This window comes from Sebastes umbrosus, chromosome 3 (assembly GCF_015220745.1).
Source record: "Sebastes umbrosus isolate fSebUmb1 chromosome 3, fSebUmb1.pri, whole genome shotgun sequence".
Classification (NCBI taxonomy): domain Eukaryota; kingdom Metazoa; phylum Chordata; class Actinopteri; order Perciformes; family Sebastidae; genus Sebastes; species Sebastes umbrosus.
In genome coordinates, this window is record NC_051271.1 from 9,811,881 (window position 1) to 9,839,784 (window position 27,904).

A 27,904-nucleotide genomic window follows, 5' to 3' on the forward strand; every position below is an offset into this window, starting at 1 on the left:
AAAAAATTAAAAAGTCATAATAGAGTATGTCGAATAAAAGTCATTGCATTTATTTTGAAAACCTCGTCCGGATGTCTTGTTGTTATTGTTAATTGCTACCTTGACACCGATGCGCTCCTCTTTTACAATGAAAAAAAGAGTCCCGAGTCCCAGCGGACACTAGTGGACCCTCTTCGGACGCAGGTAAGGGAAACTCACCTGGTCAAAGCTGAAAACGACGGATGTTTTTTTTGACTGTACTGTTTATGCTGATACTTTAGAGAAAAGCTAAAAAAAACTATTTTGATGACATTAAAAGTTGATGAAGGCAAGTATGAATGTGTAAAAGTTTTTTTGTGATTTCGCAACTATGACGTCCAGTTGTCCATCTGTCATGATGTGGTGTTGAAACGCTTCTTTTTATCACTTTAGAAAGACGATTATAATTCCACAAAAAAGTTTGGCATGGCTTGCTGCAATGCTTTGTCTATTTGTTTAGTATCACATTTCATCAGAAAACTAAATAAGCTAATTAACAATTTTGAATATAGGGGTATTATTACAGCATGAGCATGTGTTTTATTTCTATAACTTTCTAATTATTAGGAAAAGAGTTGGCTTCCCTAAAAAAAACACCTCAACCCTTTCCTGAAGGAGTCCCTCTCTGTTGTCAAACTAGTTTATCCACTTTGAGTCCACCCACAGTGGAGGAGCAGACTGCTCATTCAGTCATTCAAGGCCATAGATACCTACAGCTTGTAGCCACCCTCTGTGTGATGTAACCAAATAGCCCTGTGTATTCAGGGTTGGTACTGTATACCAGGGATGCACCGGTACAGATACTGGATCGGATATCGGGCCAATACTGACTCAAATAGCTGGATTGGATATCGGTGATAATGGAGCCGATTTATTCTATTAAATTTTATGTTTATATACTATGCACATTATATACAGTAATTTTAATTCTTGTTTAAGTTTTGACCAATTTGTTGCTGAATTAAAAATGTTTACACGTGAATTGTAATTCTTGTTCATTTCGACAATTTTTTTACCAAGTTGCTGGAGTACGATTTATTATTTTAATAATATAGAATAATACAATTTATATCGATGTAGTTATTTGCGACATTTTGTTTTACAAAGTTAAGAAAGCAATGTTTAAGTCAAGCCGGATGTTGCCTTACACATAAAAGAATGATCCCTTCCACACAGTGAGGCGTACAGCTTATTAATTAAACATTGGCATCGGATCGGTCCTCTGTAGGGATGCTCATTTTAAAAAAATGTCTTAACCGATAACCGACCATTGTTAACCGATTATTAACCGATAAGATTTGGGCCTCGCATGCAGCGGTGTACCAGTCGTAGGAGCACAACAGATCTTCGTTGACGGGAGTCCCCAGTTCACTCGTCCAGGAGCGTTAACTTAGCAGCTGAGATGCTGCGTGTAGTCTTGCGGACATGCTGCCACTTTCCCAGTAAAAGTCTCCATCGCACATTTAGTTTAGTTTAGCAGGTTGTCAGCTGTGTGTCTGCCCGGAGTAACTTTAGCGAGTGTCTACCAGTGTGTGTATTTGAGCTACGTTAGCAGCTCTAGCATTGGCTTCTAGGCTTCGTGCTCGCCACCGCACACGTAGTCTGCGTAACTTTAGCGAGTTTCCAACAGACCATGTGTGTGTGTTGGCGGTGTAGTTTTTCTCCTTAAAGTGACAAGCCGCTCCTCTGAGCCGCTCAGCTTTTTAGTTAATTATTAACATTTCTTTTAACTGTTTTAACCAATAGCGTTAATCGGTTAAAATGCTTAATGTCGGTTAACAGTTAATTATGGACATCCATAGTCCTCTGTATTGGTCGATACCCAAAGCCCAGGTATCGGTATCAGGACTGAAAAAGTTGGATCGTGTGCATCCCTAGTTGGTACATCATTTGTCTTTTTGTGTCATATAACTTTAAAACCTTTGACAAGGAGTTCTCCAGAGACTGCACTGTGTTGAAAGCCAATTACAGCCTCAGTGTTTCACAGTCTCCCTCTTTTCTTTCATCAGTGTGGAGCAGCAGCAGCCAGGATGATCCCTGTGGGTGAATTCAGAAACTTCGGCGTAGAGCAGAACTCCAAGTATCGGGTCCTGAAACCGTGGTGGGACGTTTTCTCAGAGTACCTGTGCGTTGCTATGCTTATGATCGGAGTCTTTGGGTGCACCTTGCAGGTGAGGCACCGACAAACAGGCCACTTTGTGATCATGAGCTCTTAAATCCTTAAATGATTACACAGATTTAGAAACCTAATTATTACTAACCTAATGTAACCTGCGTGATGAGGGTAAAACATGTGTATCTATTGTGGCATATCAGCGGAATATCTTGTTCCCACATAACCTCCTCTCTGTTAAATTCCTACATTATCTGATCTCCAAGTCAGGCAAAAACACACAGTGTAACTGAATCAACTTGTCTCTCCTGACCCACTTACTGCGCATTCACTAACTTGCTGCTTAATGTGTCTCACCGCCTGATTATCATATCTGTGTCATATTAAAAATAGCACAGAAGGAAAGCAAATGAATTAATATGTAATCATCAATGATAACTAAGTAAATCAAGTTCTGCTACTTAATTCCTTGTTTCATGAACACCCAGTCTCCCTGTAGACAGTGAGAAAGGTGTCTGTGTTGCAAAAAGTAGTACCAGTAATATCAGTAAATTGGACGACAAGTTCTATGGATCAGAAGTTTAACTGTTGCTCACATAGACTTTACTGAAATAAGGTATCTTCAATTTCAATTAAAAGCCTGGTGATATTCTATATTTTTCCTTTTGTCATCCAATCCTAATTCCTCTGTGCCACAGACCTTCATTGTTTGTTTGTTTTTGTAGATTATTTTTTTGGCATTTCAAGCCTTTATTGATAGGACAGTGGACAGTTTATAGATAGAGAGAGAGAGAGAGAGAGACATGCAGAAATGGCCGCAGGTCGAATTCGAACTCGGGCCGCCGCGGTTAGGACTCAGCCTTGTTATATGGGTGCCCGCTCTACCAATTGAGCTATCGGTGCCCACAGACATTTAGTGTTGTCTAAAAAATATTAAAACCAGGTCTGCCAATCGATTAAAAATATATATATAAATATATTTTTTTATACTTCATTTTTTCAAGGTTGTTTTCATTATACAATTTACAGCTGCAATTACAATAGTTTATAAACCAATTTCTTAAGTAGTTGAGCTTAGAGACGAACTCACTAAGTAAACTAGAGAAAACAACTTCAGCATTCAAAATTTAAATAAAATTAAGAAAATAAATAATAATAAAAAAATTATAAAAAGAAAAGAAATAATAATAATAATACAAAAATAAGAAAGTAATAATAAATAATAAGAAAATAATAAATTAAATAAGCAAATAAGTTAATAGAAAATAAAGGGGGGGAGGATTCAAAATAATTAATCACAATTAATCGCACGATTGTCCATAGTTAATCATGATTAATTGCCCATTTTTTGTATCTGGTCAAAATGTACCTTAAAGGGAGATTTGTCAAGTATTTTAAACTCTTATCAACATGGGAGTGGGCAAAATATGCTGCTTTATGCAAATTGTATGTGTATATTTATAATTGGAAATCAATTAACACAAAACAATTACAAATATTGTCCAGAAACCCTCACAGGTACTGCATTTAGCATAAAAAATATGCTCAAATCATAACATGGCAAACTGAAGCCCGTCAGGCAACAACAGCTGTCAGTGTGTCAGTGTGCTGACTTGACTATGACTTGCCCCAAACTGCATTTGATTATCATAAAGTGGGCATGTCTGTAAAGGGGAGACTCGCGGGTACCCATAGAACCCATTTTCATTCATAGATCTTGAGGTCAGAGGTCAAGGGACCCCTTTGAAAATGGCCATGCACTGGGTGACATGTTACAATGAATATGGGTACTGTAATTTAAGTCAATCCCATATACACCTTTCTGCTGCTGTAAGTAGGCCAAATAAATGTGTATTAATCCGCTGCTAAAAATAGTCTCCAACAAATGCACTTTTTTTTTCAGATATAAAATACGTAAGGGTGACAAATTAAAGGAAAAAACTAAACAAAGTGGGAAAATGAGCCACTGTTGACCACCATTCTTTCAAAAGATAATCCCTCATTTGGTGTTTTGATGATTGTTTCAGGTCCAGAATCAAAAAAGTGATTCATGGTGTTGAGATCTGGCCCATTCAGTTTTCTTTCTCTGCTTGTTTATTCAAGTTTTATCTGTAATTTGTCAACTGTTTGGACTAGACTTTCTCTACATTTACTTGAGTTTATTTTGAAACTCCTTTTTTAACAATTATTATTTTTTAAAGAGTGAATACAAGGAAATCTTTTTGTTCAGATATTCAGATATACTTTTGTCACGGTTTTTGCCGGTAACGGACTGTTTTGTTTATGTAGCAAATTTAAAAAAAAAAAAGATATTCCCTCATCTGGTGTCAAAAAAGTGATTAATTGTGTATAGTTGTTGACCGTCATGGAGGCATCTGCATTTGTTTTCTTCTCTGCTTGCTTTTTCAAGTTTTATCTCTAATTTGTCACCCGTTAGTATATATGTGACAAAGTGGGTGAGAAAACACCATTTGTCCCTATTTTTCAACATTTCATTCTAATTTAACCATGCTTGTTTAGTCTTTATTTAGCCATAAGTCTGTAACTAGCAGACACATGCTATCCCGGGTTTGTTTGTGTTTGGTAGTAAGTTTGGTTAAAGAGCATGTGCATCTTTTTAGTTAAATTGAAACACGGACCAGCATTGTTATGTTTAGTTAAGCTAATCATTTTTCTTTCACTCATACTCACCATGTGCTCCACAGACAAAAGGAGGAGGCACCCAACCACTTCCTTCCTTTATGCACTGAGTGACATCATCAGTGATGTCACCGGAGTAGACCAAGCATAAACAATACACGTTTATGTATTGTGATCAGTCTAACCATGGTTGCAAATGTATGTTATGTAGGGATGTGTGTGAAAGCGTTTTAGTACTAATTTAGTGAGAATTAAATACTTCATTAGTCATCTCTTTTCAGAGAAGGTTCTGGGTTTCCTGTGAGGATGGTACAGCCTGCTGCTGAGTGACTCTTGGTGATTGAAGGGACTACATAAGCATTTGTTTTGGGCTGGTACAGGGGAAGGATCTCTGCGTGAAGTTTGGTTGATATAAGTTATTTTATCATGAGTTGAGTGGTATTCATGAAGCCAAGTTTGTTTCTGTTGTTTGTATATATTTTTGTTACACGTGTAGCATGGTGACACCGTACATAAAATACCCTTTTCTTCATAACTGGACAAAGTTTCCAGAGTCTGCCTCCTACACTCTGAGCCACTTTGGTCAGGCTTTTAAATATACATTAAAATGTTGAAAGGATACATTTGGACTTGGTCTTGAGCTTATTTTGAAACTCCTTTTTTAACAATTTTAAAGTCGGTGAATACAACGAGATGTTATTGTTGTCCTTTCAGACATACATTAGTCATGGCAAGTAACAGACTGTTATTAAATGATTTTTTTTAATTTATTCTTTCATGATCTGTCTTCCACAGCTCACCCAAGACAAGATTTCATGCCTGCCCAGCCACTTCAGCAGCCCTACGCCTGAGGCAATCGATTGCAGCCACATACGGACCTGGAAGGAGAACGAGACGTCGCAGCACTCACTGGTCGTACCCGCAAAGCCCATCATGACAGAGGTGTTTGGTCGCAGGAACAACCTGGAAATCCCCCAGTACGTGTTTGTCAACCACTATTGCTACGAAAAGTTTGTTCACTGGTACGCAAAGTACTTCCCGTACCTCGTTGTGATCCACACTATGATCTTCATGGTAGCGAGCAGCTTCTGGTTCAAGTTCCCCGGGACGTCCTCTAAACTTGACCTCTTTGTCACCATCCTTGGGAAGTGCTTCGATTCGCCCTGGACCACGAGGGCCCTGAGTGAGGTTTCTGAGGAAAGAGGAGAGGAGAAACTGGTTAGTTGGAGGAGGAACACCATGTCAAAAGATTCCACGGATCGACGGGGCGATGAGGAGGAGACCGCGGGTGTCGGACTGCTTCTTCGCTCGTCCTCCGTCAAATCTAATCCAGAGAAGAAAATCCCGGAGCCTCAGTCGGCCGCCTCCTCCTTAGATAAGAAGGAAGGAGAGCAGGCCAAAGCTCTGTTTGAAAAGGTGAAGAAGTTCAGAACTCATGTAGAGGAAGCAGACATCTTGTATGTCATGTATGTGCTGCAAACGTCACTAAAAGTCTTCAAGTTCCTTTTAATCATTATCTACACTGCGGTGCTGGTACCGAACATTGAGATAATAGTGCGCTGTTTAGTTCCTCCCGAGCTGACTGGTTTCGATATCTATTGCTGCAACCACAACAAAGCCCATCTTTTCTCCAAGCTTGCCTACTGCTACATCTGCTTTGTGGGAGTGTATGGACTTCTCTGCATCTACACTCTCTACTGGCAGTTTCATAGACCTCTGAAGGAGTACTCCTTTGAGCAGGTCCGACTGGAGACGGGAATTAACGACATACCGGATGTGAAGAATGACTTTGCGTTCCTCCTGCACCTTGTCGACCAATATGATGCCCTGTACTCTAAAAGATTTGCCGTCTTCCTCTCCGAGGTCAGCGAGAGCCATCTCCATCAGCTCAACCTCAACCACGTGTGGACCGCCAAAAAGCTGCGTACCCGCCTCGCCAGGAACGCCAGTAACCGGTTGGAGCTCCACCTGTCGATGTTGCCGGGGCTCCCCGACACGGTCTTTGACATTCCTGAAGTGGAATCGCTCAAACTGGAGCAAGTTAAAAATGTCACCATCCCAGCTAGCGTGGCAAAGCTGGAGTCTCTTCGGGAGTTATCGCTGGTCTTCTGCCCTGCAAAGCTCCAGCTGCCTGCCCTGAACCACCTCAAGGCACACTTAAAGGTCCTGTGTCTAGATTTTGAAAGTTTAGAGGAGGTGCCTATGTGGATGTACACCCTGCATAGTTTGGAGGAGTTATATCTGAATGGTCCTTTAACCAATGAGGTGTCCAGAAGTGCCACTCTGGACTCCTTTAGAGGGCTTAGAGCTCTGAGAGTCCTCTCTCTCTGCTCCAACCTTACTAAGATCCCACCCAGCTTAGTAGATGTTGCGTTGCAGCTGCAGCGGTTGTGCATCTATAACGAAGGTGTCAGGCTACAAGGTTTTAGCAGCCTGAAGAAGTTAACCAACATAACCTCGCTTGAGCTAGTGGGCTGCGAGTTGGAGCGAATCCCGAGTGCCGTCTTCAGCCTGAACAACCTGCAGGAGTTGGACCTGAAGGACAACAAACTCACCACTGTGGAGGAGATCCTGAGCTTACAGCACTGCAAACGTTTAGTGACACTAAAACTGTGGAACAACAAAATCACATACATCCCTGATCACATCAGTAAGCTGCACACCCTGGAGACGCTGGACGTCAGCTGGAACAAGCTACGAAAGCTTCCCTCTCGGCTGTTTTACTGCACCAAAATCAGGCACCTCGACGTCTCCCACAACCAGCTCACCTCTCTTCCTCCCGAGGTAGGCATCCTGCAGAGCCTCCAGTTCTTCTCCGCTGCTTTCAACTCTTTAGAGACGCTGCCAGAGGAGCTGTTCTCCTGTAAAAGGCTAAAGACGTTGGCCCTTGGAAACAACTGCCTGTCGGATCTTAGCTCCAGAGTGTCCAGCCTGGCCCAGCTGGTCCGGCTGGAGGTTAAAGGTAACCGGCTGGAGTCTTTACCTGTGGAGATAGGGGACTGTCCCCTGCTGAATCTCAGCGGACTGATAGTGGAGGACAACCTGCTGGATCTGCTGCCATCAGATGTACGCAGCAGGTTGACTAATGGCTGAATTTGTGGAGCTGTAAGGGCTGCCATTGACTCGTCTTTTCTCAGTGTAGCAAAGGTGGTCTGATCTGCATGGAGAAAACAGAAAATGAATCCATAACTGACCACAAAAGGCTAACGAAACACTAGAAAACATATTTATAAAACCAGTTGTCATTAAATCTGAGTAAATGAGTGAACAATCAACATGTTTTTGAAAATGTTTTTTTATGCATTTTCTTAAAAAAGGATTTTTTTTTAAATATATATTTTACAAAGTTTATAGGTGTCATTTACTTTTATTTTGTATTGTATTTTTATTTAGCTGTTGTTTTCTGGTGTAGATCACGCAGTAATATAAAGTCTTTTAAATTGAAATTCAGGGGTCAGATTACTGATACTGTGGATGAGACAAGGGCTTAACACATTGCAAGAACAAAACAGGATCTTCACCGTTTACTGGATATTTAATGTGGATTCTTCAGAGCACAAGTCAAATAATTTCTAACTGTGTTGAATCCTGTTGGACAGGTTTATACGGCACAGGGAAGTGTTTCCCACAGTGCGGTGGCTCATGTTGCTCCCTTTCAGACACTGAACAAGTAGAGGGAGAAAAAGCCTTTCAGTAGCAGAATAAAAGGTATTCATCTCTCTGATTACATATTCAGTCAAATGGAGAAGACTGAAATCAGACATGGGATTATGAATCACAAGTCAAGTCGGCTCGATGATACAATGATTAACAGCAAGAAAGAAGATAAAACTGCCGTCTTTAAAATGCCTTTTGAATGAGTGATCTATTGAGTGTCTGTGGGGATGGGTGACACATTGTACATACATTCTTCTCTGTTTAATTTGTACTACCTCTTTAGCGCAGTTTAACTTTTACAGTAAATTATTTGGATTTCCTTATAAGCAGCTGGAATTTGAGTAGTGAGATTTAAAATTACCTAAAAATATTATGTGAATCTGATTGCACATTTTGCACATCATACTCTGGTGTGGATACATATACACAGTGCCTTTTGAACTCACTGAAACAAGGAAATAAAATGACTTTAAAGTTGCTAAACTGGAGGATGTTGTAGTTGCTCATGTTCAGTTTTAGGATGAAGGATACAGAAGTTGCTGAAATGCTTTCAATTGGACTCATTTTGCTTGGAAATTCCTCTGTTCAAACAACCAAGTGCATACTTTTCTGTCTTTCCCCCGGTGTTCCCTCTGTGTACTTTCATGCCTCAGCCAGGACTTACACTTTTAGCCTCAGCTGCAGTGCAGTCATGTCCTGGCTTGCATGGCTACAAAATGGGATCCTGTCAGTTCGTTTCCAGACATACCTCAGTAATGCTGGAGCATAAACTGACCCTCCCACACTAAAACATATCTCCCAAGGTCGTAAGAAAGAGTTTATTTCCTCTATATTTGAACATTTAAGATGGATTTGAGCAGAGTATGCCACTGAAAGTTGTAAAAAAAAAAAGACAAAGAAGCTGTATTGTCATAATGCTTTGTCAATTATTTACTTATTTCTTTTCCTCTCTGAAGGTGGCAGTCAAATGTGTCACCAGCATTAACAAAAACAGATGAGACTGCATCATTGTGACTAAGGCTTGGCTGGAAATAACAAACAACATGTTGTGTCTCCAAGAGGGCTGCTTTACGTTGTCAGGGATGATATCTTCAGTTAGAGGTGGTGTACTGACTTTAGTCTGAAAGGTGATACTTGGAGAGGCTTCGGGCCTGGTTTTACTGATGCAGTATTTACATTTGAATAGGAAAATCAGGTTCGGAAGCTTCTTCCTGCCACGAGTGTGTCTTTTCTGATGTCTAAAATGTCACGATGCAGTTCCTGCAGGCTGTGATTCCCAGCTGCTTGATGAACTGAGTTGCAGTGTGAATTTAAACCTGCAGTAGGCAGAATATTTTTGGCATCATTGGGCAAAAAATGCATAATAACTTTTCAGCATATTGTAATTCAAGTGTTCTGAGAGAAAACTAGACTTCTGCACCTCCTCACGGCTCTGTTTTCAGGCTTTAAAAAATCTAGCCGTGGCAGGAGACTTTGACCAATCACAGGTCATTTCAGAGAGAGAGAGCGTTCCTATTGGCTGTGCTCCGGCTGGTGGGCAGTGCTTGGTATTTCCTCAACTGATCTCAACATGGCTGCCGGGTCACAAACTTTATCATTTTACAGCTAAACAGTACACTACAAGATGTTTCTGAAAACATTTGAGGTGAGAAATAGGCATTACAGTAACAGAATATTGATTCATATTTGATCAACACTGCCTAGTTTGACCGTTAGATCGGAGTTTGTCAGTGATTGATTGATCGATCCCAAGCTGCTCAGAGACGGCAGACTCCAGTTTGGCGCTTATTGGTTGTTTTTCTCCGGTCTGTGAAATCTTGCAGATGCCGTTAGGAGCACCGGAGGACACAGAGGCGCATGATTTTTTTCAGATTACTTGTCTCATGCATCGTTTTATAAAAAATAACTTTTTTAATTCATATTTGCTCCAATTCTACCTACTGCAGCTTTAAGTATAGACAGTTTACAGTGACCCTGCAATTGTGATTTCACCACCAGGTTTCAGTATGACAGTAAAGTTGTGTCAAAGTTCATAATCATAACATTTTACCACTGAGTGACTATCTTGGTTGATATGGGTGTTATTTTAAACACCCGTGAAGGAGAACTCTGTGCAGCTTAAAGGATTTTTGAGGTGTATCTTAATATATTATTGGTCACTGTGATTATTCCTTCTGTCTCTTTGGGCCGTGAAGAGAGGCTTCAGACAGGAAAAACAGTCAGGGGGAACAAAAAGAGGTCATTTCAGACTAAAGAGACTGATTGATTTATCTAACTTACACTGTTGAAGCCTCATATTAACTTCAGCTGAACTTCAAAATGTATTCTTACACAGAACGAGGAGTTCAGTTGTATTAGACCATTAACTCTCTCACTGTACATACGGGCATGTGAGTACTGTATTAAGACAAAATATAGAAAAATATGAACCTATCCTTTAACTCTTGACCTTGCCATTCCTTCTACTATCATGATAGAAAGAGAGTTGGGAACACAACAAATTAATAATTTTAATGCACTTAATCAGTTGGGTGTGTTCAACAGTTAATTTCTTTGTCATAATCATACCTCACTCTCCCTCATTGCTGTTGTCATCATGTATTCCCACACATCTGTATGTGGGTGAGAGAGAGGGAGTAGGCTGATACTGGTTTTTCCGGTCTACTCCTTCATACTTCTTGCTGCTTGCACTCGTCACTGTTGCTGTCAACCTCCCAACAAAAGAAGAACCACAACAGTGTTTACAAAGGGAGTATTTGCACATCCAGCAACACACCCACATTTGTGCACAGTGAAGTCAGGGAGCTCTACCTAGTGGCTGGAGGCAGGTGTGTCTGAGACTATCATGTTTACAACTGTTGTGTGTCTTTGTTACACAACATGATGGCGTGATAGCACAAAAGAAGGAAGACTAGCTGGGAGAATATGGGTGGGGGAAGGTAAATAACTCCTCAACAACTACTGCTGCTGAAGTACATTCGACCTCGAGCCGCTCCAGTAGAGTTGTTCATGGCCCGAAAGTCAAATACTGCGGTTGGACTGCAGCTCCCAGCAGGCGTCCATGTGTAGGATTATATAAATCTGAAACAGAAAGGTGAAAATGACATGACACTGCAGACTGCAGTGGTGGAAACAGTAAGATAAGAGATAAGATAAGATATTCCTTAATTAGTCCCGCAGTGGGGAAATTTGCAGTATATAGCAGCAAAGGGGATAGTGCAAAAAACAAGATGCATCAGATAACACAGTAAAAAATTGTAAAACAAAGTGTAACAAAATATGAACCATTTAAATAGAAGAAAGTATAAAAATAGGAGCAGTATATACAGTATTGACAATAAACAGACTATTAACAAAATTGCACAAGTGGAAAATGATATTGCACAGTGAGAATGAAATGAAATTCCACCAGAAAATATGAGTATTTGAAAGTATTAGTATTTGAAACTTTTACAATACTCTATTACAAGTCCTGCAATCAAAATTGTACTTGAGTAAAAGTATTATCAGCTAAATGTACATATCAAAGTACTCATAAGGCAAAAGAATTGGTCCTGTGAGTGTTATATTTTTATTATTAATGTATAAGTATCATTTCAAAGTTGTGTCTGGTTGAAATGGAGCCAATTTGAACTTACTTTAATGTAGTACTTTCATGTTTAACCACAAATCATATCTTATAGGCTGATTATATAGTTTGTGTGTAAACTCTTTAGTAGTGAATTATAGCTGGCAAATAAATGTATCGGAGTGAAAAGTACAATATTTCCTCCTGAAATTGAAGTTGAAGTATTAAGTTGCACAAAATGGAGATACTCAAGTAAAGTACAAGTACTTCAATTGTACTCAAGGACCTTACTTGAGTAAAGTTACTTACCGCAACAATTGTTTTCTGTCAAATCAATTGAGATTAAATTTATTTAAATGTGTTTCATGTGCTGATATTGTAAGAAATGCATGTAAACACCACAGAAACATACATGGTCTCTCTGTGACATCATGAGGCTCCACGCAGCGGTCCAGCAGCACAGTAGTTGAACTGTACCTCCGTTCTCGGCTGGTGAAGTTGGCAGACAGTTGGTAGCAAACAGAATACCCATTGTACTACGGCAGCCCCCACAAACATCAGCAAACTGTGCCACCGTTACCTACGAGCCTCGACACAACAGGGCCCTCATTCATTTTGAGTTTCTATCCAGCTATCTGCATGACCTTTGAGAGGGTTTTCATTGTGCGGTGCATTCCAGTGTGCCGTTATTATAAATGTCCTTGATGAGTCACCTTGGAGAAGTGCTCAACACTTGACGATGCATGTAGTTAAAGTACAGAAAGCACACTGTTGTGTCTCTTAAAGTAGAGTCGATTAGATTATTCAGAATGTAAAGGGAAATGTTGTTAATGTGGTTTAACAAAGGCCAAACTATCATAAATGGATTTTATTTTATGCTTCAATAGAATTTCTCATTGCTGAAAAGTACTTTTAACTTTAAACTTTGCAAAGATTTAAAAATACAAAAAAATGAAGCCCCTTGTTGCATACGTCAAAGAGTTGTGAGCAGTTCAGCTTCATTATTTACATTTAAATGATTATTATAGGCCAGAGGAGGGAAAACTTTACAGTATTTCACAAGAAGAAGTGCAAAATAAAGAGAAGTCAGAAAGAAAAAAACATGAATTAATGTTGCAGAATATTGTTTTGTCATCTTTCTTGTCTCATTAATTATAATCACCTTGTGACCCCTTTGTGGGGTTGGGAAACACTGGCCAACATGATGGATTAAATGCTGTTTCAAAGCCTTCTACACACTGTGAGGAAAAAAATTATGTGGAAAAGAAAAAACTTTTTCTTTTTACCAGAAAGTCTAATTTCAATTTTTTTAACATCATATGTAAACGCAGATTGTTATAGCCCCCAAATCCCAGAAACAAACAGACCCTAGTACCCTCAATAGTAGCATCAGCCTGGAGTTTACCTGATTGTCTCGCCAACTCCATGGTACCTAAATCAAAACACGGTTTAAAATGAAAACTATGACTTCAAGACTTCAAGTTCAACACTTTATTTTGTGTTTTCTTCTTCAAATAGTAAAGTGAATAATCTCACTTTTGCTTTAAAATGATTTATATAAATAACATTTCAACAAATCACAATAAATGTTGCTATATACAAAGTCACGGGAATATTCAGTCCTATTCCAACAATAAATAAGAGTAAATTCAAAGTCTAAGTACATCTAATTAAGAGAAACAAAACTATGAAAAGCAATCAGGGTGCACCATGTCAAGTTTTGTAAAAGTGTTTAAAAACACATATAAGGTATCAACTGTTTCACAATGGAAATAATGCAATAATTACAAAACACTGGGGAAACTATCTACAAATGTGCACTCCCAATTAATAGGGAAAACAGATATATAAGGTGCCTAAATTGCACTGTGCAAAAGAGGTGTCTACTGTATATAGCCACCCATCCACTGAAAATAAGCTGCCAGGACGATATGTCCTGTGTCACATATTAATGCTGAGCCACTATTAACAAACAAAATAATCCTTTACACAGCAATGAATTCAAGTCACCAGGTTTGAAGCAAAAACAAAGTTAGGTTAGGGTGATCCAGAAGGCACCAGGCACCCAGACTTCTGACTAACTATGAATGTGAGCGAAAAGCAAGTCAATCATATCAGGCACACCTGAAGCTCGGGCCATGTCTATCGCCGTCTGACCGCTGATGTTGGCGTGCTTCAGGTCGGACCGCGGTGCCAAGAACTCCACAACATCCCGGTGGCCTTCGCGGATGGCAATGTGGATAGGCAGGGCGCCCCTCTGGTCCGGGATGTTTACCGAAGCGCCGTACTCCACCAGAACCTGCAGAGTGTCCGGGAATCCTGTTCGGGCTGCGTCATGGACGGGCGCTATCCCATGTTTGTCCTGGACGTTGGGGTCTGCTCCTTTTTCCAACAGCAAACCGGCGATCTTGGAGTTCCCCATCATCATCACCTGACGGAGATATCAGAGGAGAAGGGAGGAGAGCGCACAGTAAATTAAAATGGCAAGTTGTGACTAGATTCTCTCAAATACAGTTTCATGTCAAGAATCCCCAGAGATCACTAAATGCTCAATTTTAGCCCTGAAAATCACTTCCAAGAAAATCTGTAAAGTGGGACCTGCCAAAGAATCCAATAAATAAATGAAATACAGTAACTGTGTGTAAAGTGTTAAAGCGAATACAAAACACAACTCCATGCCACAATATTTTTATTGACTACGTTTCGAAAAACAAGCTCTATGATGGCAGGTGTAGTTCATCCAAAACACCAGCGTGATAAAAACATCCACAAACAATTCACAATTTGATAAAGTACATATAAACAATAATACAAAAGCTATACTTCTAATATGCTTCTAAATATCAAACATGTTATTTTATGTCATATTCATCATCTCATATATCAGAAAATTCATCACTTACATTTAAAAACAGGTGTGTCTTTTTTCCATATTAGGATTTGATATAGATAACTCATTTAGAAGGGTGTTTTAAATACAATTTATCGTACAAGTATTAAATATTTATTTTCCTTTTTTTCCTCTACCTCAATGTAATGTCATATTTTTGTAGGTGATGGATTTTCTGATATATGAGATGATGAATATGAGATAAAATAACATGTTTGATACAAACATTTTGACCTTGAAGATCCAAGCAGGATCGAAACGTAGTCAATAAAAATACTGTGGCATGAAGTAGTGTGCAAGTGTTTCCTTTTTCTTTACTGATGCTGTTCTGATAGCCTTGCACCTACATGAAGTGTGTATAACTAATCTTCTTCAAAATAAAATACTGCAACAGTCATTTAAATACAATCAGTTGCCACTTTATTGTTAATTAAATATCTTTGGGTTTTAGACTGTTGGTTGGACAAAACAAACTATTTGAATACGTCACCTTGAGGTCTGGGAAATTACATTAAAATTCTCTATTTCTGACATTTTATAGACCAAATTTTCAAAAGAAAATCCACAGACTAAATGATAGAGAACAACAACAATTGTTGAGCTTACTATTTAGTCTGCTCTCATTTATATAAATAGAGTAGACAAGAGGCATTCTCAGTATAACAACATAGTTAGACAGCACCACAAAGTACGGCCTCTAAAAAACACCACAAAAAGGTCAACACCTCTCTTAAACAGTTTATAAACTAAAAGTGAACATTATAACCTTCATGAAGGTAGAATTTACCTTTCAAACAAGGTTGTTGTATTAGACTGTCATTAGTTTAACGTGCACTAAATAACTTGGCAACTAAGAGCATATACTATTTTTCAATCACTTCTAGCAAGTCAAAACCTACATTTTGCAGGAGTGTACCATAGTTTCCAGGGTACTACTGTGCAAAGGAATACATATATAAAAAAATCTTAATATCTTAATATGTAAGGACAGCCACTTTCTGAAGCCATCCTGCTACCTCAGCACACAGCACTTTATATCTATTTATTCAACCTAGATTCAGTCCTGGATACCTGTGGCTCCGTTTTAATATAGCTTCTATTAGTGTATTGTGTTTTTATGTTTTAATGTGATCTGTCTGGATGTGATATGTTGTCCTAATGTGCTCTTTTATAAGCAGTTTTTGCACATGGGAACCAAAGACAAATTTCTGCCTTTTGTATTATTATTATTTTTGTTATTATTATATTATATTATTATTATCCTATTAAGTAGTTTCTTTTCTTTTCTATAATATATACTCTAATATAAAAAAACAGTCTTAATACACAGTGCTATAACATATTTATAACGCTGGTTGAGAGGAAAAACAAGGCAGCCATATGTATGTCAAGAGGAAAAGGAGATGTAACCGAAGCACCACCGGGGATTAAAGTATTCCTACAGTATATGCAGTTAATACCTCCGAAAAAATATGAAACATTTATCAACATTTCTGGGGGGTTGTTTGGTCCTCACCTGTAGCGCAGTCCTGCCAAATTCATTGAGGGTATCCGGATGCACTCTGCATTCCTCCAGGATCCTCTGCACCTCGCTCGTACTCCCTTTGGCTGCAGCCGCCGTCAATGCTTTACCGGCATCCATCTGACTAAGGACCATTATAGTCTCTCTCTTTCTGCCTGTTCAGTAGGAGAGATGTACAACAACAAGTTACACCGAAACTCAACCCACAGGGCTCCTCATTGCTGCCAACAACAGTGTGATGGACAGTAAAGACGCAACATAGTAGACTCTTAAGACTTGTCTAAGGACATCTATTGTTTTTTAAAAGTGTAATTAGGAACTGCAATCAATGAGAGCAATGATATTTTATTTGATGCTTGTGCAGGGTCAAGGGCTTAAGGATGAATTACCTAGTCTGGAGGATAGCCAGACAGTAAGAGAGGACAGTAGGCATATTGTAAATTCTTATAATCACAATGCACAGACACCACAATTGTCTATAGCAAACAATATTTTTTTTTCCTATAGACTACAAGGCAAGGCAAGGCAAGTTTATTTATATAGCACATTTCATACACAAAGGCAATTCAAAGTGCTTTACATATATAAAAGCAAGATAAAAGAGCACAGAGTGCATAAGATAAAAATGAATAAAAGTATAAGTTAAAAGAAAAAAATTAAAAGGATAATAAAAACAATCAAAAGGCAGTAAAGTGCAGCATTTGATCAATTAAAAAAAAAGCATCAGAGAACAGTTTGGTCTTGAGTCTAGATTTGAAAGTGGCCACTGTTGGTGCATCTTTGATCTCATCTGGAAGTTTGTTCCACAGTTGAGCAGCGTAGCAGCTAAAAGCAGCCTCACCATGTTTTGCTTCTGACCTTGGGTACTACTAATAGATTTTTTCCCCAGTGACCTTAGAGGTCTAGTAGGTGTGTACTGCTGTAGCATATCTGAGAGGTAATTTGGACCTTCCCCCTTTAGTGATTTGTAAACAAGCAGTCGTGTTTTAAAGTCAATTCTGTGACTTACTGGGAGCCAGTGTAGGGACTGAAGTACTGGAGTGGTGTGATCAGTTCTACATGCCACATATACTGTAGTATTAAGACAAATGAAACAAATACACAAAAGAAGATGATCAAGCTAATAGCAGTGTAGTATCAGTCAGTCAGTGGTTGCATGTGTCCAAGACAGATGTACTTTCTTGCTGAGGGGGGAGGAGGTTGTGGGAGTAAAACTGCAATGTAAGCAACTTCTTAACTAGCTAGCTAATGTTACTAAATAATATAATAATTAGAGGACTGATGTCTCAGCAGGATTTGGAAAAACTAGTCCATGCATTTATCTTCAGCCGACTTGCCTACTGTAACTGTGTCTTTACTGGTCTTCCTAAAAAATGGATCAGACAGCTGCAGCTGATTCAGAACCTGCTGCTGCTAGAGTCCTCACCAAGACCAAGAAAGTGGATCATATCAGTCCAGTTCTGAGGTCTCTACACTGGCTCCCTGTCTCTCAGAGTCCTCACTAAGACCAAGAAAGTGGATCACATCAGTCCAGTTCTGAGGTCTCTACACTGGCTCCCTGCCTCTCAAGAGAATTGATTTCAAAATACTGCTGCTGGTTTACAAAGCACTAAATGGTTTAGGGCCAAAATACATTTCTGATCTTCTGCTGTGTTATGAACCATCCAGACCTCTCAGGTCATCTGGATCAGGTCTGCTTAATGTCAAAACTAAACATGCAGAAGCAGAGTTCAGTTTTTATGCATCAAATATCTGGAACAAGCTCCCAGAAACCTGGAGGACCAACTCCAACTCTTTTAAATCAAAGCTTAAAACTTTCCTGTTTGCTGCTGCCTTTTATTAAACCAGATAATGATCTTATACTGCACTAGAGCTTTTACTCTTGTGTTATACTCTATCCTATAGCTTTTATTTTTAGCTTGTTTTTATTTTCTAATCTTTAATGTTTTTATAACTGTTTTAATTATGTCTTTATGTTCTTTTGCACAATGATCTTGAATGTTTATGTGAAGCACTTTGAATTGCCCTGTTGCTGAAATGTGCTACACAGATAAAGCTGCCTTGCCTTACTACAGCAGCTAGTTAACTGTTTCTACAGCAGATAGCTCACATTTAGCTTCAGTTCCCAGTTGAAAACATGTTATCCAGACAGTGTTAGGAGTAATGTTACATCAGGTCGTTTTTACAAGTCGTTCGTTTAGTCAAACTCTGCAGTAACATGTTGTGTTAGAGAGAGAAACAGTACAAACAGTTAGCATCCAAGCTAACATGCTAACACTAAAAATACACAGCAAATTGACAGTTTTAAACTAGTAGAGCTTTTAAAACATACCTTCTTCGGTTCCTTAAGATCCACACAATGATTTCCCTGTCCCGCTTTTTCTCTTTAGACCAGTACTTTTTAAATAAAGTAGTTTATCAACATTAGAAAACACATTTGCGCGCTGAGATCTCCACTAGCGGCGTCTCCAGGCTGGAAATATACAAACACTGGAGAGAGCAACCAAACGGACCAATCACAGTGCGCCTAGTGGGTGTCGCTCTTCCATATATGGTAAAAAGAGGCGGGGTTAGAACTCGGTTACTACACTATCACTGTGGTAACAGCGAGAGTCCGACCAATCAGAACGCGGAGCGAAGAAAGCGGGCGATTCGTAATTCGCTGATGTCTTCAAAAGGCAGTTCATTCACATTTCTGTGACCTTGTGGTTGTATTTTCTCTCCAGAGGCAGAGTGTAGGAAAAAAGGCGGGTGTAAGTTTTTAATTTTTAGGCGGAATTTTAGTGACTGTGATTGCATAATGCAGGACTACAGTATGGGGATAAAAATCAGCCCTTGTGTGGTGCTGCAAACTCAAGAGAAAACAATATACAAAGGTTACTGATGACAAATTGATTTAAAGGAATGATTTAATTAAATAATTTGCAAAAAAAAAAAAATATAAAATAAAAAAATAATTCCTTTTTACAACCTTTGGTTGTATTTTCTCCAGAGGCAAAGTGTAGGAAAAAAAGGCGGGTGTAAGTTTTTAATTTTTAGGCGGAATTTTAGTGACTATGATTGCGCAATGCATGACTACAGTATGGGGATAAAATCAGCCCTTGTGTGGTGCTGCAAACTCAAGAGAAAACAAAATGCAAAACACATAATACAAAGGTTAATAATGACAATTTGTTTTAAAGGAATAATTTAATTAAATAATTTGCAGCCTGTTTAATAAAAACAGGCCTATAAAAAAAGAATTCCTGTTTACAACCTGTGGTTGTATTTTATCCAGAGGCGAGTGTAGGAAAAAAAGGCGGGTGTAAGTTTTTTTTAATTTTTAGGCGGAATTTTAGTGACTGTGATTGCACAATGCTGGACTACAGTATGGGGACAAAATCAGCCCTTGTATGGTGCAACAAACTCAAGAGAAAACACAACACATATACAAAGGTTACTGATGGCAATTTGTTTTAAAGGAATCATTTAATTAAATAATTTGCAGTGGTCCTACAATATAAACATTAAAAATCAATCTGCACACAGATTTCATAAAACAAGATTGCTGACATTAAATAGAGCAGGTGAAATTTAAAGACATTTCAGTCCAGTTAAAGTGATCAGTATTGATGTTCCTCTAGACGTCCTGGAAGTGAGGAATACAGTAATCCCTTACACATTGGTCCTCAGCTGGTAGTCTATATACAAAGAGAATAAGGAGACATTAGAAAAGTTAAATGTAATTCAATTTCGTCATTCCACATCTCCTCTGTCTGAGTTGAACACATGCAATGTAAAGTAGATTTACATTGCACGTGTTCAACTCAGACAAAAGTGACCAACGTGTTATTGCACATGTCCGTAACGGACGTTGTGTTTGCTGTCAAACTGCGCACACGTGGGGTCAAGTGCAGGTTAACATTTCACCGTCTTTGCTACGCTATGCTCAACGGAGAAAATTGCGAGTGACCTCTGCGCAGATTCAGGCGGAATATGATGGAAACTACCACAAAGAAAAGGAAGAGCAGCCACAACAAAAACTACTGAAACTACTTATAAGTATTTATTACACGGCTGTGTTGAATACTCTATTCTGATTGGTCAATCACGGCGTTATACGGTTTGTTATTTCTTTATAGCAGACCGTTGCTATCGGCGCAGTTCTGATGTCGGACTCTGGCGGACCGTTTTTGTGTCAAATTATTGATTTCTTAAGTAAGTAGCCGTGTAATAAGTGGGATAATATACAGCTAGCGGGTCATTGTTGTGAAAGAAACCCAGACAGGGCAATGTTGCACCCCGACGCGGACCGGTTTGCTGTACATTATCCCTTACTTATAAGCTGTTGGAAGGCGATTTTCAGAGTTTTTTGTGAAATTTGACAGTTATTTTTCAATTTCACACGGGGGGAATATGACATGACAGCGTCACAGTTCTTGTGAGTCTCACAAGAAACGTGCGGCTCAAAAAAAGATGTGCCGATCAATGGATGCATTCGGGCAAAGCACAGAGATGTTACAAGATAAGGGGCAGAATAGAAATGTTTATTATTTAAGTTAGATAGAGTATATCAAAATTGTAAACTACCTCTCAATCTGGGTAACGTGTCCCACATTGTCCCACACAAACATACTCTTTGTCCCACATTTGGTTTGTTGGGGATCTGGTCACCCTATATGTCATATTGAAGTCTAATGGAAAAAAATATGAACGTACCTCCACTCTGCGTAATGTACCGGACCCATGGCAAAGCCTGGTAACCACTTTTCTCAATGATCTTCATATATCGCACCTGGTGAAAAAGAGTGAGTGAGACACAAACGTGTTGAGGCAAAAAACATTAATGTGCCTCTGCAATTAAAATTCTAGTTTTCCAGTCTGAGCGCTCAATATCAGCTCTTACAGGACCTGACTTGACTATCTGTAAACTGTAGACGCCCTATGCAAAGCTGTGATCCTGTCAGGTGATGGTTAGAGCGTTATAATTCTCCATGTTGATATAAACAAGATACACCGTGCCCTGACAGGCTTCAGATCCAGAATAAATGTGTTCTGCTCTCAGATGGACTTGACTCAAACAACCGCGGGCTATCTTCTTGGGTTGTTTGACATTAAAGCATAAACACACACAAACCTGTATTCCTGAGACTGTGAAGTATGGGATTTCAAATTTGACGGTGATGGGAGGTTTGCCCTCAAGCTCAGCGTTCTCCACACTCGGCAGACCAAAATGAGCTCTCATTAGAAACTCTTTACCTCCCTGGATGGATGGATGGATGGATGGATGCACACAGACAAATTAGACAGACATACAGAGAGAAGAACAGACGAACAGAAAGACACAGAGAGTTAAATACAAAACAAGTTTCAGTCTTTGATTTCGACTACAATGCAATATAAATTAAAGAAAGTAATACAACTTGAAGTCAGTGTATTTGCATATGAGGTACACGAGTTGTGAATTTCTTACAGGGAAAGACTTGATGGTCCACACCACCATGTTCTTCTCAGGCACATATTTAGCATTGCCTGTGCTGGTTTTGAACTTGGGCGAGTCGGCATCGCTGGGGACAGGGACCCTCACTTCCACATTATTTGCCACAGACTGTTTTTTAAATTGTCCCTTTGCCTAAAACAAAAAATACAAGACAACTGTTACTGTAAAGCTAGTTTGTGGTATAGAAAGGTCACAGAAGCATGAGTGAACCAATATTAAACACAACAGAAATCATTTTTTGCTCCAATTCTTGTGCTTTTCACGCTTTAACAGTTTTCTTGACAGTTTCTAAAGCACACATCTCCAGTGACACAAACTATTAATAAAAAAGGCTTGCGATCGCTTGTTGCCAAAGTAGTTAAAAATACAGTCGGTCATTACCTTAACCATGATTTCCACTCTGCTGTGAGAGAATTTCTCTATGACTGATTCAATCCATATCAGAGGCTTCACCTGCAAGAGATGAAGAATAGGGTTTCATCATGCAAATCATTTAACAATTAAAACAACGAGGGCTGTCAATCAATTAAAGTATTTAATCGCAATTAATCATGATTGTCCATGATTAATCACATTTTTTTATCTGTTCAAAATGTACCTTAAAAGGGAGATTTGTCAAGCATTAAATACTCTTATCAACATGGGAGTTGGCAAATATGCTGCTTTATGCAAATTTTATGCCTATATTTATTATTGGAAATCAATTAGCAACACAAAACATTGACAAATATTGTCCAGAAACCCTCACAGGTACTGCATTTACCATAAAAAATATGCTCAAATCATAACATGGCAAACTCAAGCTCAACGGGCAAAAACAGCTGTCAGTGTGTTGACTTGACTATGACTTGCCTCAAACTGCATGTGATTATCATGAAGTGGGCACGTCTGTAAAGGGGAGACTCGTGGTATGACATGGTTGTCACCAATGGATTCCTTTGGTTTTCTAGTTTCATACGATGCCAGTATCTTCACTCTATCTTTAAAACTGAGCTAAAACCTCAGAAAGATCCATTGCATTAATGTGTTAAAGAAACTAGTGCCGTTAAAACGAGTTATTATCGCGCTAACTTTGACAGCCTTAAGAACAACATAAAAGTGCTTTCTATATGTTAATTTAATTTGTGAGTTTACATGCATAACACTATATGGTTCAATAAAACTTTTGGAGCTGCACTACTAGCAGGCCCGCTGTCTATTGTTGGTGTCGGGGGGGTCAAAGGGTACAGATGACCCGGGGGCCCATGCAGAGGTCTTTAGTTGTTGATCCTTAAATGGGATCAAGTACAACAATTTACTTAATCACTTATATCACTGACAATACAAGTTATATGTATTTACATGATAACTAAATGTATTATGATTAAAACATATTACAACTTGTCATCTGATACGCCACCCCCAGATGTGCACATATACATTTGTACAATGAATAAATCGTGTCTATCTCTCTATCTATCTATCTATCTATATTTCTAAAAGGTAAAATATGAAACTAGCAACACCAGCAATTGTTGTACTCTGACCTAAATGTACAAGTATTTACAGTACTTTGGTTTAAAGCATGTAACAAATGCAATGTTTAAGTGACAAATATAAACATTTTAGTATGAATACAAGGTGCTGAATGGGACTAACGTGGGTATTGATGCGGTAGGACATGAGTTCAGACTCCCCGTCTGGAGGAACGAAGGAGATCGTTCGATCACTCTCGAAGCGCGAGAGACGGACACACTGGTGGAACTTCACGTCCTCCATCACCACCGTCTTTCCCTTGTCACCTGAACACAAAAAAATACACTCAGTGGCATTCATTTAAAGATAACAGATGGATGAGCCACACATCCAGCTAGATAACTGGAGTAACAGATGGATGTGGTTGTGGCTGTTTATACGTACGTCCAGTGAGAGCGAAGAGCACTCGATCATTGAGGCCCAGCCGCAGTTCAGGCATCCCAGAGAGCATGGTTTTCAGCTTGATGCTGCCTACGATGTCGCTGCTCATCACACTGCCGTTGGCATTCACCTGAACAAATAATACAGTGTGGTGAATAAATCTGAATAGTGATTAATTGAAAATCATAATAATCTGATTCATTATTAATAATAATACACGTTATTTGTATAGCACCTTTCATACAAGAAACGCAGCATAAAGTGCTTTACAATAAGGGAAAATAGACACAGAATGGACATAAAAACAGGGAAAATAAAAACACACTTGATTAGACAGGATAAAAATAAGATGAAACAGAATACAAAGAATCCATAAAATGGAAAATAAATCTCACTGAATACAAATACTACTATTAAAATCAGTTCCCATATTTGCAGCACGCACACATACATCAATCAAAAGTATTTTGCCTCGAGTGCTCTCTCTACCAATCAGTGCCGAGGTCTCTGGGGCTATAAATAAACAGAACCTACTTTTCCTGACTTGTTGAGTCAATAAAATTAAACAGTAAGCATGAGTTTACTTCCTCTTCTTCTTCTTCTTCTTGTACTGTGACATAAAGACGCTACTGCAGTACAGGGTTATTATAGTAAACTAAAACTGAAAATAATATGAAAATAAGCAGTGAAAAATATTTTTAGATAAGTGAAACTAAATAAAGACTACACCCCTTAAGAAAAAACTAAAGTGAAACAATATTGCCGGGTTAAAAAACTAATAAAAATAAAATAAAAATGAAGGTAAATTCATTTCAATTCATATTTTTTTTAGCTATAAAACATGACTGCCCAAAAAAGGAGATAGCATGCAACTCTCGTGACATTGAACTACAGAAAATTGAACGGACTTGTCCGTCCATGAGATGGCAATATGCCGCAATTGCTTCACACCAAACACTAAAGTAGCACGAAGATTAAATATTACACATTATGGCAATTCCTACACAGTTCTTCAACCATGTATTTTGTACGTATATGTAGCTAAATACTACTGTACTAAATATAAAAAACTTTTTGAAAAAGTGAAACCAAACTAAAACTAGCAAACACACTTTAACAAAACTAAACTAAAATGAAATTGAAAAGTCAAAACTAAAATAAAATAAAAACTAATTGAAAATTCAAAACTATTAACATCTTGCTGCAGTACTTCCACTACCACCACTGCTATAGATAGTTAGCAGCAAATGGATTAAGTGTAACAAAAGCAATAAAACAATGATCCTAATAACCGACTAAAGAAAACGTTACATCCCAACATAGACTGTGATAAGAAGGCATCCTAGTACTTCACTTGAATATATACCTAATATATAGAAAATGCATGCAGTACTTGCTCCATCATGGCCTATATGGCATAACTAAATTAGCTTTAACTATGTAAAAGTAATCTCTAGCAACACACATAAGACAAATGTACGTGCAAATAATAAGAATTAGCTCTACATCCCGTCTTACCAGTACGTTGATGGACTCGATGACGTCGATAAAGACCTCGTTCTTCTTGTATTTGATACCCTCTGACCTCCAGGAGACAGCGTTGGTGACGGTGGTCGGCACTTTGGACTTTGCCACCTCGAGCTTGGCACCTTCCTGAGTGATGTATCTGTGAGAGATGAGATTGTAAGATGCTGTGATTCGACGCCACACTCTTCATCAATATACATAATATGTATACACTATATACAATATCTCACTCCTGTAGGATCTTGCTGTCGGTAGTCTGAGGGAATCCAAAATCCATCAGCTCATCCAGCAGCTCGTAGACAACCACAAAATTATCCTGAATGCTCTCCTCCTCCAGCTCTTTGAAGTACTCTGTGAACACCTGAATAATACGCATAAAAACACTTACATCCGTGGTTTTACTTTGTAATATCACTATCTCAGACTGCCATCTTCACACAAATACAAGTTCATCCTTGGAAACTGTACAACAAATATTTACACAATCATTTAAATTATATGTCACCACTGTATGTGTGACTCACCTCGACTAGTTTGTATAGAAATGAGTACACGAGGGAGGCGTTGGAGTTCTTGTTTGTCGTGGCCACCACTGTGCAGAGAGCAGGTCAAGGAGTACTCTACACAGTTAAAATCAGTTTCCTACATTTTAATTTTAAGTATGTAATTCAACAATCTGTGATGTTATACATTTCAATAACTAGTAGATCCTACTACAGTAGGATAAAAGGATACGGTACAGGTTGCTGTGTTTGATCCACATGAAGTGGATGCTGCCGTGTGACATTACAGGGCAGAGAAGCCCTTCCTCTTCATTCTGCATGAGTAAAGGCAGGAAGTGGTCGATCTCCGCCATGTCCACATCGCCTTTGTAGTTCCGACATATCAGCACCTGAGCGGAGAGAATAACGGCACATGGTTATCAGACAACTGTGTGTTAAACTAATTATGAGTTACAGAGAAGAAGACAGCTTTTAGATTTCAAGTTTTACTCATTTGTAGTGCGCCAATGCGACATGAAAAATACTCAGTTTCCTATAGATATTATAAGAAACAATGTAAATCTTGAATCAACATTTTGTCACAATAAATTCTGCTAACAGTCTACGATTCGTATCCTGATACAAAGGTTATGATTCAATATATTGCGATATATTACGATACGGTAAGCAAGGCGATATATATATAGCGATTTTTTAAAGTCTAACTTTAGGAAAACAACACACAACCATATGCATAAAATCTGAGTTAAAAGAGTTTACTTTTTTTTATGCAACCAGTGGGATCTGCATTTGCCTTTATCACGGCCAAGATGACGACAGCCAAAAACAAAGATGGCAAAAGCCAAAATGTTGAACTTCAAAACGGCAGTACACAAACCAATTGGGTGACATCACGGTGACTACTTCCACTTCTTATATTTACAGTCTATGCGCATGACAGCTCCCCAAAAGTGAAGCCAAAACGGATCAGGCATTTTAAACGTCAACATCGCAGTCGATCATGTTCATTTAATTGTTGGATGCTAAAATTGTGATCGTTTATAAAGCTGAAGTAGGCGAGATTGGAGCAAATAGGATTAAAAAAACGTAATTTTTATAAAACGGTCGCTATATCGTGACAGTAGTACATGAAACAGGTAACCTGAAAAAAATCATGTGCCTCTGTATCCTCCATTGCTGCTACCAGCAAAACAAGCAGTCAGAGCTGATCTGAGGTCCGCTGTCCAGCTGCCGTCTATGAGAGCCGGCTTTCAATCACTCGCAAATTCTGACCAAACGGCCAAACTAGGCAGCGTTGATCAAATATGAACCAACATTATGTTACGTTAATGCCTATTTCTCGCCTCAAATGTTTTCAGAATCATCTTGTAGTGCACGGTTTAGCTGTAAAATGAGAACGTTTGTGACGCCATTGTGAAATGTGGTGAAGGAACGCCAAGTTCCGTCACATGGCCGGAGCACAGCCAATAGGAACGCTCTCTCTCAATGAAATGACCTGTGATTGGTCAAAATCTCCCATCACGGGCTAGAGCTTTTTAAAGCCTGAAAACAGAGCCATGACGAGGTGCAGAAGTCTAGTTTTCTCTCAGAACACTTGAATTACAATATGCTGAAAGGTTATTATGGAATTTTTGCTCAATGATGCCAAAAAATATACTGCCTACTGCCACTTTAATATTCAATTAATTGTGCAACCCTAATCTTTGCATGTAAACTGTTCATTAAAAATCATTACAGTGTTTTTGAGAACCGATACAGTATCACAAAACATAATATCATTTATTTATTTTGTCTTATCTTTTATTTTATTTGTTTTCCTTGCTAGATAAGTGAAATATATGAAATGTCATGTCTCTCTTTCTTTGAAATTCTGACTAAACATTTCATTGTATAATTTAATTAATAATATTGTTAGTCTGTCTGTATGTGTATATATGTATATGTCTATATGTAAAATTCAATAAAAATACTGTTTAAAAAAAACAAAACAAAAACATAATATCACTATACTCTATATTTTCTCACACCCCTATAATAAAGCCTTATTGCAGCTTGCTTGGGTCAAGTGAAACAAAATGCCACATGTGTTTG

At 38.6% G+C, this 27,904-nt stretch overlaps 3 protein-coding genes across 4 annotated transcripts in view; 1 reads left to right on the plus strand and 2 right to left on the minus strand.

Moving 5' to 3' along the window:
• si:zfos-323e3.4 (volume-regulated anion channel subunit LRRC8C) lies at positions 1-8,916 on the plus strand. Its single transcript, XM_037763813.1, has 3 exons — positions 1-183; positions 2,028-2,189; positions 5,567-8,916. The coding sequence occupies exons 2-3, from the start codon at positions 2,049-2,051 to the stop codon at positions 7,862-7,864; spliced, it is 2,439 nt and encodes an 812-aa protein (XP_037619741.1). The 5' UTR covers positions 1-183; positions 2,028-2,048; the 3' UTR covers positions 7,865-8,916.
• ap1m2 (adaptor related protein complex 1 subunit mu 2) overlaps positions 6,455-27,904 on the minus strand; it is a 22,147-nt gene continuing 697 nt past the window's right edge. Inside the window, exons 2-12 of one of the 2 annotated variants that reach the window (XM_037763825.1) lie at positions 26,046-26,202; positions 25,835-25,902; positions 25,541-25,671; positions 25,302-25,449; positions 23,787-23,913; positions 23,526-23,668; positions 22,269-22,340; positions 21,861-22,019; positions 21,525-21,650; positions 21,107-21,182; positions 19,858-20,088 (exon numbers count right to left, since the gene is read on the minus strand). In XM_037763825.1, coding sequence (XP_037619753.1) covers positions 20,063-20,088; positions 21,107-21,182; positions 21,525-21,650; positions 21,861-22,019; positions 22,269-22,340; positions 23,526-23,668; positions 23,787-23,913; positions 25,302-25,449; positions 25,541-25,671; positions 25,835-25,902; positions 26,046-26,202 — 1,233 coding nt within the window. In that variant the 3' untranslated portion in view covers positions 19,858-20,062. Of the gene's footprint in view, positions 6,466-17,741; positions 17,749-19,857; positions 20,089-21,106; positions 21,183-21,524; positions 21,651-21,860; positions 22,020-22,268; positions 22,341-23,525; positions 23,669-23,786; positions 23,914-25,301; positions 25,450-25,540; positions 25,672-25,834; positions 25,903-26,045; positions 26,203-27,904 lie in introns of those variants that run through there. The other variant, XM_037763826.1, reaches the window with a different exon arrangement.
• cdkn2d (cyclin-dependent kinase inhibitor 2D (p19, inhibits CDK4)) lies at positions 13,473-18,897 on the minus strand. Its single transcript, XM_037763832.1, has 3 exons — positions 18,741-18,897; positions 16,403-16,563; positions 13,473-14,427 (listed from the first exon to the last, which is right to left on the minus strand). The coding sequence occupies exons 2-3, from the start codon at positions 16,541-16,543 to the stop codon at positions 14,074-14,076; spliced, it is 495 nt and encodes a 164-aa protein (XP_037619760.1). The 5' UTR covers positions 16,544-16,563; positions 18,741-18,897; the 3' UTR covers positions 13,473-14,073.